General features: G+C 53.1%; 3 protein-coding genes across 3 annotated transcripts in view; 2 read left to right on the top strand and 1 right to left on the bottom strand.

Moving 5' to 3' along the window:
* LOC139673846 (class I histocompatibility antigen, F10 alpha chain-like) overlaps positions 1 to 13,207 on the bottom strand; it is a 327,584-nt gene that overhangs the window by 55,260 nt on the left and 259,117 nt on the right. The gene's annotated exons all lie outside the window — the stretch shown is intronic.
* LOC139673812 (zinc finger protein 91-like) overlaps positions 1 to 13,207 on the top strand; it is a 311,195-nt gene that overhangs the window by 143,393 nt on the left and 154,595 nt on the right.
* On the top strand, positions 4,680 to 5,648 carry LOC139674338 (olfactory receptor 14C36-like). Its single transcript, XM_071560544.1, has one exon. The coding sequence runs from the start codon at positions 4,680 to 4,682 to the stop codon at positions 5,646 to 5,648; it is 969 nt and encodes a 322-aa protein (XP_071416645.1).

Genomic DNA, 13,207 nt, shown 5'->3' with positions numbered 1-13,207 from the left:
GAGCCACATTCTACTTGGCCTTGAACAACTTCCAATGATGGAGCAGCCAGAACTTTCCTGAACAACCTGTGCCAGGGCCTCACCACTTTTACAGTAAAGAATTTCTTGCTACTATCTCATCTAACCCATCCCTCTATCAGTGTGAAGCTATTGTCCCTTGTCCTGTCATTCCAGGCCCTTGTAAATTCTCTCTCCATCTTTCTTGTTGCCTCTTTTCAGGTCCTGAAAAACCACAAATAGGTCACCCCAAGGCCTTCTGTTCTCCAGGCTGTACAATGCCAATTCTCTCAGTCTTCCCTCATGGCAGAGCTGCTCCATCCCTCTGATCATCTTGGTGGTCTCCTCTGGACTCGCTCCAACAGCTCCATGTCCTTGCTGTGCTGGGACCCCAGAGCTGGAGGCAGCTCTGCAGGTGGGGCAACATCCAACCAGGTGTGTTCCAGCAAGGACAGTGTGGAACCTCCTGGAACCAAAGGGACACTGTGACACCACAGAACCTCCTGGAACCAAATGGGACATTGTGACACCACAGAACCTCATGGAACCATAGGGCAATTCGTACAAACTGGGCCTCATGGATCCAGAGGAACCCTGAGATATTTTGGATCCTCCAGGAATGAAGGGGCCTTTGTGACACTGCAGAGGGTTATGGAGCCCAAACTACCCTGGGGCCGCTGATGAACACCATGGAATCAAAAGTCCATTGTGATACTGCAGGGATTAATGGAACTGAAAGTACCCTGGGAGACTGGAACCTCCTGCAATCAAGGGGCCATTTTGACACTGAAGAGCCTTATGGAGCCAAAGGGACCCTGGGACACTGTGGAATCTCATGGAACTAAGGGACCTTTGTGACTTGTCGGGACTCCTGGCATCAAATGAACCTCAGGACATTTTGGAACCTCATGGCACCAAGGGGCCATTGTGACACTGCAGAGCCTTATGGACCATGGCAGGATGTTCTGCCCTGATCAGGCCCAGAATGGCTCAGAGAATGCAAACAATGCAGGCTCTCTGGGCTGAGTTACTGCTGGCACCAAGCGGCTGTTTTGGTGTTGAATTCTGCTAAAACCAGCCTGGTTCACCAAACTGCAAATGCCCATCCTGCTCTTTTAAGCACCATTTGACAGAGAAACTGCTCATTGACCTGGAAACATGTGACCAGCAATCCCTGACAGTGTAACTATAAAAGGTCAGTCCAGCTTCCATATGGCAGATCCTTCCAGAGACTGCCTTGAAGCATGTGGAGCTTCTCCCATGAAGCAGGGATGGCTCTTCATGGTCACTGCCCAGGGGTTAAGGGAAGGAGAGAGATCTGCCCTCTTTAGTTGTGTGAGAGTTACATCAGTCCCTTTGTAATGATTGTTTCTTTTTCCTGCTTTTGATCAACTGCATTAAAATAATTGTTTTGATACAGTGCACTGCACTATTTTATGCTATAATATACTCTACTAGGAGGCTTTAGCTTTTCCACAGTGTATTAAATATTTAAGAAAATATCTGTTCACTTGTCTACCGTTCTGTCTGCTCATTTAACATAATATATAATGCAATTTATATAGGTACATCTGATTTGCCATCATTAAAATCTGTGAGGTAAAGTGATTCAATCCTCCCTCTATAATTCCTGAAATGACCCCTTGATTCCATGAGATTCCACAGAGTGACAATGAATCCATTGTATCAATAAGACTCTGCAGTGTCACACGGGGCCGTTCATTCCATGAGGTTCCACAGTGTCCCAGTGGTGGTGTCAGAGATGGTGGAGCTTTTCTTTTTGTAGTCAGAAACAGAATGAGAAAAAAATAATGTCACCAATGGCATCTGGGAAGGTCCAGACTGGACATGTGAAGAAAGAAATTTCCCTCCAAGACAAGTGCTCTGATACAAAGCATCACCCATAAGGGGTCTGGGCCAGCACAAGGCTTTGTGTGCCAAGGCAGAGCCAGGGAGGAGGGAGAGATGTCAGTGCAGGAAGGGGCCAGCGAGGTGGGGCAGCCGGGGGATGCCGACAGCCTGCAGGGAAAGGGGCAGGGCATGGACACCGTAGGACAGCCTGGGCTGGAGAGGACACAGGGATGTGCAGAAGCTGAAAGGCCCCAAGAGAGCCAAGTTGTGCAGGCCTTTGGCCATGGCTGCTGTGTGTGCCCCTGATGGCATGAGGAGACAAGTGAGCCTTGCAGTCCTGGGGCCTCATTGCCTCCTTGTCCCTGCTCAGCAGCCTGGGAGGTGCCACTCCATCCTCCTGCCCCTGGTTTTCCACATCCTACACCCCGGTGCCCAAGGAAGAGCCCCAAGGAATGAGGGAGAGACAGGATCTCCCTTCCCAGGGCTGGGACCTTTGCGTTAATGAAATGCTTCTTACTTTCCTCAGCATCAGAGTGACCTTTCTTTCCTAGTCCATATTTGTCATCATTGTCTCTTTGTTTTCTAACTGGAATCTGGGGACACTTTCTCAGTTATGTCCCTCAGAGGGACCCATTAACAACCAAAGAAACTTTAAAGTTTGATTCTGAGTTTGCGTTCTCAAGAGGTTCCTGCACCTTTCCTCAGGGTCTGATGTTCAGGGACTCAGCACCAAACCCCCCAGAGGGCCATTAAATGCCCTGGGCTGTTGCTGTGCTGCTGAGCTGGGCCGGGCTCCTGGCACACAGGGAGCTCCTGGCAAGCGGGCAGCGCTGCAGAGAGACAGCTCTGCCCAGGAGCAGCTCCTGTGCACAGCCCAGCAGGGCTCAGGGCACTGCCTGCACACACCGAGGGCAGAAAAGCAGGGCAGAGAGAGGTTACACACAGTCTGGGCTGTGAGGAAAGTTGAGAGGAAGATCCACAGAAGAGGAATCTTTCCAAGCTCTCACACGGTAAGTCTGCATGAAGGGAAATGTATGTGCAGTCTGTGGGAAGATCTCTCAGCGCTGGCACATCCGACAGTCTGGGGGGTCTCTAATGTGGGATATCACAGTGTCTCTGGTGCTGAAGAGGAGGACGGGCTGCAAATCAGGGACTCTCTGCTGCACCATCCCAGGGACATCCCAGCATGGTTCCCTCCTCTCAGGGATGGCTGCAGTGTTTTAATTCAGGCTGTGCCACCCAGGCTGTCCCAAACTGTCCTGCAGAGCAGGGTCCTGCACCCCAGGGTGCTGCGCCAGGGCAGGAGCTCTGCCACCTGCCAGGGTCAGCTCTCAGCTGGTCTGGGGAGCTCCCTCAGTGCTGGGAGAGAGGCTGTGGATGGAAAGAGCAAACCCTGACAGCGCAGGGCAGGACAGAGCAGGTTTATTCAGCTATCAAGTGAGAGTTTCATAGTTGAGTACTTCTTACAGAACCAGAGCACTCAGGGATATTTTCCAAGGGATACTTCAAGGGGAAGGTGAAAGGAGGGATTTCTATCAGGCTCTCAAGCCACACGCCTGGTTTCAGTTGCAGAGGGAACTCTGAGGTAAAGTGTCTGAGAACAAGTACCTGGCAATGTTCGTGTTTTTGACGTGGCACAGCTGGCTCAGGGTGACACTGCCCTGAGTGTCCAGTGACCTCTGCCCTGGCCTGTCCCAGCTGGACCCTCCCTGTGTATTTCCTTGTTTCTCGACTTGCCCTTGTTACTGGAGTTTTTTCCTCCTTCTCAGTCAGGCTCGCTGGGAATGGGAGTTCAAGCTACAGAGTCAATCACTGATCCTGTGATCCCCCTCAGGCAGGTGGGTCCCTGGAAATGAGACATTCCAATTCTTCTCTGACCTGTGGGGCTGTCAGTAGTGAATTCTGTGTGCCTGGAGAATGAGGTGTGTTTCCCAGAATCAAACCCCATTGTCAGGACACTTGGCTCTTCTCTGAGATGTCCTTCCAAGCTGGGAGCTGCCCTCAAGAATGCAAATCATCTTCATAGCACAATTGTGTTATCTGAAATCCCCAGTGCAGAGGGGCAGAGATGCTGTGCTCATCCCAGGAAATGCTGTTGAGTTGGTGAGATGAGCCATGTGTGTCCTTGAGACCTTGAGCCAGGCTGAGACATTGAGTGGTCTGGGATGGATCTCTCTGCTCTCAACAGTGTCTAGTGGAATTTCAGAGAAAAATGGGAGTGTGATCACTCTTTGTCTGAGGAAGGCCCAGGTCCAGCGTAGCTGGAAGGAGGCACAGGAACAGAGCAGCTCCCCTCACTCTGCACTAAGCCACAGACATGGTCCTGTTCGGGAAGCCCTGCTCTGCTCTTCCTCAGGGCATCACAAATGCTGAGGGGTTCTGACATCCAGGAAAACTCCACAGGGAAGATGAGGGGAGTCAGAAACAAAACACCCAAACCTCTGAAACTGTCTTCTGGAATCCTGAAATCTTCTCAAAACTGGGAGTGCAGATGCCCATGAGAACTTTTGCTTTAGGAGCAGTTTCATCTGACACAGCTGAACACCAGGATAGGCCCTGCCCCCACCATGGGCATGACCCCAATGGAGCAGAGCAGGGCTGACCCTCACAGCCAGTGGGCAGAGGGGCTGCTCCTCATGGGAAATGTAGTGAGCACCAAGCAGGGCTCCAGCCATGGATATGAAGCAGTTTCCTGAAAAAGGAAAAGTGGGGAGTGTGAGCAGAAGGGAAAAGTGTATTTGGAAATGGCTGTGATTATTCTCAGAAATATCTCATCTGATTTGTCACTGTTATTTTCTCCTTGGACAGTGCCCCACCTCCAGAAGCAGCAAATGCCCAACAGCAGCTCCATCAGCCAGTTCCTCCTCCTGCCATTGGCAGACACGTGGCAGCTGCAGCTCCTGCACTTGTGGCTCTTCCTGGGCATCTCCCTGGCTGCCCTCCTGGGCAACGGCCTCATCATCAGCGCCGTAGCCTGCGACCACCACCTGCACACCCCCATGCACTTCTTCCTGCTCAACCTGTCCCTCATAGACCTGGGCTGGATCTACACCACTGTCCCCAAAGCCATGCACAACTCCCTCTGGGACACCACAACCATCTCCTACATGGGATGTGCTGCACAACTCTTTTTCTTTGTCTTCTTCATGTCAGCAGAATTTTCTCTCCTCACCATCATGTGCTACGACCGCTACGTTGCCATCTGCAAACCCCTGCACTACGGGACCCTCCTGGGCAGCAGAGCTTGTGCCCACATGGCAGCAGCTGCCTGGGCCAGTGACTTTGTCTACTCTCTGCTGCACACAGCCAATACATTTTCCCTGCCCCTATGCCATGGCAATGCCCTGAGCCAGTTCTTTTGTGAAATCCCACAGATCCTCAAGCTCTCCTGCTCACACTCCTACCTCAGGGAAGTTGGGCTTCTTGTGGTTAGTGCCTGTTTAGCTTTTGGCTGTTTCATTTTCATAGTTTTGTCCTATGTGCAGATCTTCAGGGCTGTGCTGAGGATCCCCTCTGAGCAGGGACGGCACAAAGCCTTTTCCACGTGCCTCCCTCACCTGGCCGTGGTCTCCCTGTTTGTCAGCACTGGCACATTTTTGTACCTGAAGCCTGACTCCATCTCATCCCCATCCCTGGATCTGGCCCTGTCAGTTCTGTACTCAGTGGTGCCTCCAGTACTGAACCCCCTCATCTACAGCCTGAGGAACCAGGAGCTCAAGGATGCTGTGAGGAAAATGATGACTGGATGCTTTTCAGCAGCGAGAACCTGTCAGTTTTCTTTTGTACAGTGTTCACAATAAAACTCATGACAGGCTCAGTTTGCCTTCCCAGGTTTTTCTTGGTGGTCAGTGGGTTCTTTTCGTCATAATGTTGTGCTCAATTCAATTATTTTATTCATCCTCTCATCTTAATTATGGTTCATTAATTTGAATATTTAAATCTTTGAGTAATTGTGCTATCTGTATATTTAAACAAAATAAATTCTCTTGCAGTAGCCTTGATTATCTGATCTTTTTCTTTGGTGGCTTTCAGAGAGCCACTGTACAGTTCCATGTGTGCAGAGAAGGGCAAAGAGTCCCAGCACAGCAGCACTGCCAGGGAGCACCAGCACTGGGCCTTGGCTGACCTGCTCTCTTTCCACTTGTACACTCTCCTGCAGAGTCCCTGGACTGGACTAAGGCCTTGCTCCTCTGCCAGCTGGGACACAGACCTGCTGCATGTCCATCCTGGGCTCACAGGCAGGGACAGGCCATGGGCACTGCTGGGACCCAGCTGGGCTCCACAACAGCAGCTCCATCAGGAAAGGGCTTCTCCTTAGCTCAGGACATGCAGTTTTAGGGCTTTTTGCAAAGTCACTCTCAAGAACATGCCAAGGAATAGACTCTGTAGAGGCTCCTTGTTTGCTTGTTCTCCAGGGGCTCTAAATCTGAGTGTGAACCAGCAAACAGAGCCCTGTAACTGCAGGGGCTACAGCAGGAAACAGGGAAAATGACCTGGTGAGTGTTCTGTGTTACCCTCAGTGAACACACTACTGCTAACCATGACAACAATAGCAATAATAAAACTGGATCTATAACAAATAAACCCCACAAGAAGCACATGAGGTGCACAACACCATTGCTCCACTGCTCACCACTCAGTGCCCAATGCCCAGCCCAGCCCAGACACAGATCAGCCCTTCCTGACCAACCCCCCATTAACACCCTGAGCACGGTCCTGCTTCAAAGGGAACATCCCTTGGGCCAGTTGGGCTCAGCTGTCCTGGCCCTGCTTCCTCCCAGTCCTGTGACCCTCAGGAGATCATTGGAGGCCATGATTGCACAAACCTCTCACAGCTTCCAAGTCAAAACCCAAACCCAAAGCACCATGAAATACCTGCAGCCCCTGAAGCTTTAAGGAGGACCTCAAAGGGCCATTCCTGATAAAGCCTCCCCAGGGACTCGCCCCAGCACACCCTTGGAGGCCACGACTGCAGGGAGGCAAAGGCTCTGGGCAGCAGCTCAGGTGCTGAGCAAAGCCTGGCTTGGCTGGAGGCAGCAGAAAGGCCCAGCCCTGACCCCCAGCCCGGGGAAGGCACATCCTGTCCCTCACGTCCTGCTCAGGGCTCTGCTGGGGGCACTGGCAAGGGGGGTGATGCTGAGGGCAGGACAAGGGGTGACAGTGCCCAGCCTTCCTGGGGCTGTGCCAGGAGGCCACGAGGCCCCAGAACCTCAGCACAGCAGGTCTGCTCACAGCCCTTGGTGGCACAGACGATGCTGTGCCCGAGGGGACAAAGACTTGGGATCTCTTGCACTTCTGGCCCAGTCACTTGATGTCCCTCTGGGAAGGAACAAACCACGTCTCAGAGGTGGGTGACAAACCAGTGCTGGGAATGGTCATTGGGAGGGGCTGGTCTATGACCAGTGTCCCAGGATTCTTTTGTTCCCATGAGCCTCTAAAGTGCCTCAAAAGGCTCCTTGATTCCAGGACATTCTGCAGTGTCCATGGTCCCTTCTTGCTTGCAAAGGTTGTGCCATGTCACAATGTCCCTTTGGTTCCAGGAGGTTCTGTGGTGTCACAATGTCCCCTTTGGTTCCAGGAGGTTCCACACTGTCCTTGCTGGAACACACCTGGTTGGATGTTGCCCCACCCGCAGAGCTGACCCCAGCTCTGTGGTTCCAGCACAGCAAGGACATGGAGCTGTTGGAGCGAGTCCAGAGGAGGCACCAAGATGATCAGAGGGATGGAGCAGCTCTGCCATGAGGGATGGCTGAGAGAATTGGGCGTTGGGGTGACCTAATTGTGCCCTTCTAGTGTCTGAAAGGAGCCAACAAGCAAGATGGAGAGAGACTGTTTACAAGGGCCTGGAGAGACAGGACAAGGGACAATGGCTTCACACTGATAGAGGGAACGGTTAGATGGGATATCAGGAAGAAAATCTTTACTGGGAAAGAGGTAGGACCCTGGCACAGGTTCCTCAGAGAAGTTCTGGTTGCCCCATCCCCGGAAGTTGTTCAAGCCCAGGTTGGATGAGCAACCTGGTCTAGTGGAAGGTGTCCCTGCCCATGGCAGGGGATTGGAATTAGATGATCTTTAAGGTCCTTTCCAACCCAAAGCATTCTATGATTCTGTGACTGGTGGGTGATGTGGTGGGCAGGGCCATCTTGGGCACAAAGAATATGAAATAATGGAATTTTCCATTCTGAGTGAAGGAAGGAAGGAGCAGCAGAACTGACAGCTTGGACTGATAGCAGGGAGACTTTGCACTGTTGAAGAGATTGACTGGAGGAGTGTCTTGGGGGTCAGTCCTGAAGCAAAAAGCATTCTCATGGCCAGGCTTTGTGAACAAAGATTTGGGAAGGGCACTACCCACGCTTCCTGCAAGCTGCTGGTGGCTAAAAAGGTCGATGCGAGATAGACAAGTCCGGTCACAAAAGGCACAGGGGAAGGTCTCCTTTGGCCATATTGGCAAGGAACGGTTCTGTCTGCGTTGTCTTTTCTCCTCCAGACTGACTGTGCTGCGTTCCCAAAGGAAGCAGCAGCGTCATGAATGGTGTGTCTCCATGAATCCCGATTGGAGGCCACAGTGGACCATTGGGGCAGGCAATATGGCCAAGGCTGAGCTGTTGTTTCAGGCAGTCCTTGTATCTCCTCTTCAGGGCTCCTCTCTTGTGGCAGCCGGTGGCGAGTTCTCCATAGAGCACAATCTTCGGGAGGCAGTGGGTGATCCTCCATCCTGGAGACGTGCCCTGCCCAGCACAGCTGCGTTCTCAGCAGCATGGCCTCCATACTGGTGACCCCTGCCTGTTCAGAACAGACACATTGGTCACGTAATCAGACCAGTGGATGTTTAGGATTGAACGGAGGCAGCGCTGATGGAAGCGTTTGAGGAGCCGCAGGTGGTGGCGGTAGATGACCCAGGATTCAGACCCATAGAAAAGAGCAGACAGTACAATGGCTCTTTAGACACTGATCTTTGTACTTTTCTTCAGGTGTTTTTGGACCAGGGTCTTCTATGGAGTTTTCAGAAGGCTCTGTAAGCCATTGCTGGCCTGTTGTCTGTCTCTTTGTCAATCTTACTGTCCGAGGAAATGATGCTTCCCAGGTAGGGGAACGGCTGGACTGACTTAAGCTCTGATTCGCAAGAGAAGTGTAGGGAATGGAACAAAGGACTCCATGCAGTTTTCCTTGACCTCACCAAAGCTTTGGACGCTGTGAGCAGAAAAGGCCTGTGGCAGATCTTGGAACGTTTAGGATGTCCCCCCAGGTTTCTCCAAATGATCATTCTGAGGATCCTGAGGATCAGTGTGGACAAGTCAATTCTGGCAATGCACTCTCTGAGCCCTTCCCAATAACCAGTGGTGTGAAACAAGGTTGTGTTCTTGCACCAACTCTATTCACAATCTTCTTCAGCATGATGCTCCAAAGAGCCACGGCAGAGCTCGATGAAGAAAACGGCATCTCCATCCGATATCGTACCGATGGAAGCCCATTCAGCCTGAGGCGACTGAAGGCCCACACCAAGCCCCTGAATCACCTTGTCCGCCCTCGTTGCTCACACAGAAGCAGCTCTGCAGTGCTTCACATCCTGCTTTACAGAGGCTGCTGAGCTTTTGGGGCTGGAAGGCAGCTTGAAGAATACAAGCTGCACCTCAGGAAGTCTTCCATCAGCTTTGTGGCTCTTAGGGCTTAGTTATGTTATTACAAGCCAGTAATAGAGCATAGAATGAACTTGTGTAAAGCAAAGAAACATCAGGGGTGGCCAGTCTTGCCTTCCCCCCTCCTCTTTCCCACCTGTGTCCATCCCCCACCCAGAGATGGGGCTTTTCCCAAGGGCTTGGCTCCAGGCTCCAGCACTGGGACCAGTTTGGGGCCAGGCAGGTTTGGGGCTCAGTTTATACTCTTTATTTCTCCACATTTCCCACTCTGGTGCTGGCACAGAGGCTCAAGCCCAGTCCTCACCAGTTCACCCCTGGTGCTTCTGATGGCCAGTGAACCTTCCAGGGCCTTGCACCTTTCCTGGCTTGTGGTCCAGTTGCCCTCAGCCTCAGAAAAGTAACAGCATTTTCCTTGGAAACCAGGCCAAGTGTCTGAGCACACACAGCAGAATTCCAGTTGAGGGAAATGGCGTCTCCAAGGAATGAAATAGAGAAAGCTGAGGGAGACACATGGGCAGCCCTAAAAAGCAGGAAAATGGGATTAATTTATTGGGGTTTTTCCTTGCAGCTGTAAAGGAGAAACTGGGAATGATATTCCTGTGATGGAGTGAGGAGCAGACACCTGGACCACAGTTTAGGGCAAAAAGGGAGTCACCCCAAAGGGTGCTTTGCCTGGGGAGCCTGCCTAGATGCTGGGAAACTGCTGGGATCCTCCCATCCCCTAAAATGGAGGTGCCTGGCCCAGATCCTCCCCACGAGGGTGCCTGGGTGGGACTCACCAGTCAGGGCCACAGCCAGGCTGAAGCTGAGGCTTCGCAGGAACACACTCAGAGGGAGGAGAACACACACCGGGTGGGATGTTTCCCAGTCTGGACCTGGGGAAGGGAAGAGCAGAACAAGGCTGGGCTGGGTCCTCTCCCCTCTGCTTTGGCCTCTCGTGCTGGATCCTCAGTCCATCCTGAGCCCCATCCAGGACAGGGACCCTCTTGGGGCTCAAGAGGGCAAAAGAGCTGAGGCGGGTCCTTCACAGGCACCAAGGTGTGTCTGAGGACATGGAGATGGATCTTCAGCCTCCAGAGGTCACCACAGCCTGGAATTTGAGTGCTCCACACCAACCCCAGGGCTCCATCCCCATCCCACTGGTGCTTCCCAAGAGAGAGATGCTCTTCCCACCCCCTGCCCTCACCCAGGGAGTTGGTTTTCCCAGCATTGCCCCACTTGGACTGTTCCTCCGGATCACTGCAGGGGTTCAACGCTTCCTCTTGGCCTGAACACTTTGTCTCCTGGGTTTCTTTTCCCTTTGTGGCAGAGAAGCCTCAGAGCCCAGGGCTGGCGTTCCCGGCCCCTGCAGGTGAATCCTCTGGGGTGCCTGTGCCAAGGCAGAGGCTGAGGAGACCTGCAGGCAGCCGAGCCCCCGCGTGTGCCACATCCCATGGAGCCAGCACAGCCTGGCTGGGGCTCTGCAGCCCCTGGGCTGGAGGGGCAAGAGGCACCTCGGGAAGCCCTGGCAGGGCAGGGTTTGCCCTGAGCTGAACAGGCATTGCCGGGAGGAGGTGGCAGAAAGGACAGAGGGAGGGGAAAAGGCAGGGGAGGGAAAGAGAGGGGAGGGAGAAAGATTGAAAGGATCAAGAGGCAAAAAAGACAAATAGAGAAGAGAAAAAGACAAGTTTAAATACATATATAAGTCACTGTCTGCTCACAGTTCAAAGGGAGCTGAAGTGTTTGTGAGGGCACAGGAGCCTGTTCAGGGACAGGAGCTGCTTCTTCCAAGAGAAAGGAAACGCCTGGAAGGATCAGAGCAGAGTTTGTGCTTTGAGACCCCTTTCCCAGAACCTGCAGGAGGGAAAGAGCTGAGTCTGAAATAACAAGTGTTCTGTTGAGCTTTAATGTCTCGCAGCTGCTTCCAAGCTTGTTTAGCTTTGTTTGCCAAGATGTAGAAATGGTAAAAAGCTTTGCCAGTTGGTGCTGGATTTGTGAAGCAGCCCCGGGCCAGCTCTGCAGTAACAGAGAATCGATGTCTGTCCCGAGCGTGTCACTCTCGGCCTGTCACACCCGGGAAGGAACGCGATGTTTGTGGCCACCCCCGAGGCACAAACTCGCTCTGAGCCCGCCGGGGGGTCCACGGGAAGGAAGAGCCCGTGGGGAGCCGCTCCCTGTGAGGGATCTGGGGAGGGGATACGGGGGGGGGCACGGGGGGATACAGGGGGGAGAGATGGACCCTGGGAAGGAGGAATGGGGGACTCGAGGGGACACAGTCCCGGGAGAGGGGACACGGGGGGACACTGGGGCCGAGCCCCTCAAGTCCCGCTCCCGCCCCCCTTCCCGTACGAAGCCCCGAGCCCCGGCAGGGCTGCAGCCCCCAAACCAGCTGGAACCTGGGGGTGGGAGGGCAGCCCTGAAGCCAGGCTTGCTATAGTGGGACTTGCTGAGAGCGACTTAGAAGGGTTTGTTTCTAAGGAATTGGCCTGAATCCTGGGAAAAGACAAATGGTTTCTATCTGTTTTTTCTATCGAAGATATGCAGGAGACAGGAATTTCTGAACAAACTGCAGTAATACCATGAAACATATATTTATTTAACAATGCAAAGTTTAGATAAAGAAAACCTTGAAGAAGATTAATCCTACAGCTGTGAGAAATAAAACAAAAGACCTCTCTGTCACGGAGGGTGCAACCAGTAAACAATGTCTAGTTAGAAAAGAAATACATAGCCACAAGACATTCAGTCTTTTAACCCTTTGCCTAAGCCCTAAAAATGTGTGTCTCAGGTGATTCACAAGATGTTTGTGTAGCTTGGAAGGATGTGCAGTGATTGATGTCACTCAGATGGATCTGCACCACAGAATGTCCGGTGTCCTCACTGAAATTCCCCTCCTAAATCGACCCAAATTTGACTCCTGGGGAGCTGCATCGTGTCAGACACAGCCCCTGTGCCTGCCCACGGTGTCAATAAAGGCACTTTGGCTCACAGTGTGGCCCTGGGTGGGTTGCTGTGACTCAGCCCCACAAACCAGGGCTGTGCCCTCGGGCACTCGGAGCTGCACCAGGGGGGTAAAGGCCCCCCGGCTCCCCCGGTGCCCCCAGCAGCGGCTCTGCCCCCCAGAGCGGGGCTGTGCCCCCCAGAGCGGGGCTGTGTCCCAGACCCTACGGCCCATCCCGGGCTTGGGGCTGAGCGCGGAGCAGGCGCTGAGCTGCTGGATCTGTCTCGGGGCTCAGGGGGACAAGGGGGTGTCACACCAGTGGCACTAACAAGAGACGAGTGGTGTGTGTCAGTCCCTCCCCCTCGCTCTGTCCCTCCCCACTGCAGCCTTTCTGCCAAAGCCCCGAGGATGCTGTGCCGGGCCCTCCATCCCACGGCCTGGGATAAGGGAGATTCCAGCCCCTCCTGGGCTTTCCTGCACTGAAAGAGCCGCACTGGGGGGTCTCTGCTGCCCCACGTCACCCAAAGAGCTGCCCCCAGGGCCGCAGTTTGGGGCAGGACTGAGGGCTCAGGGACTGCCAGAGCAGATCTGAGCTGGGAGGGAAGCACAGACAGAGACTCACATGTGGGAGTATCCCAATAGAAACGAATTATCCCAAAATATCCACGAGTTCATCCCACAACTCTGATCCCTCCCCCAGTATCGGAATTCTCCCAAAATAACTGAAAATTCCTGGAATACCTGATTCTTCCCCAGAAATCCTTTGATTCTTCCCCAAATACTCCAAAAATACCTGAGGTCT

This window comes from Pithys albifrons, chromosome 7 (genome assembly GCF_047495875.1).
Source record: "Pithys albifrons albifrons isolate INPA30051 chromosome 7, PitAlb_v1, whole genome shotgun sequence".
In the NCBI taxonomy this organism is placed as follows: Eukaryota; Metazoa; Chordata; class Aves; order Passeriformes; family Thamnophilidae; genus Pithys; species Pithys albifrons.
The sequence above is the reverse complement of the archived record's forward strand: the minus strand, read 5'-3'. Positions and strand labels throughout refer to the sequence as shown.

Bases quoted from the DNA above. Each gene is read 5' to 3' on its own strand.
- LOC139674338 (XM_071560544.1), top strand. From the start codon at position 4,680: ATGCCCAACAGCAGCTCCATCAGCCAGTTCCTCCTCCTGCCATTGGCA.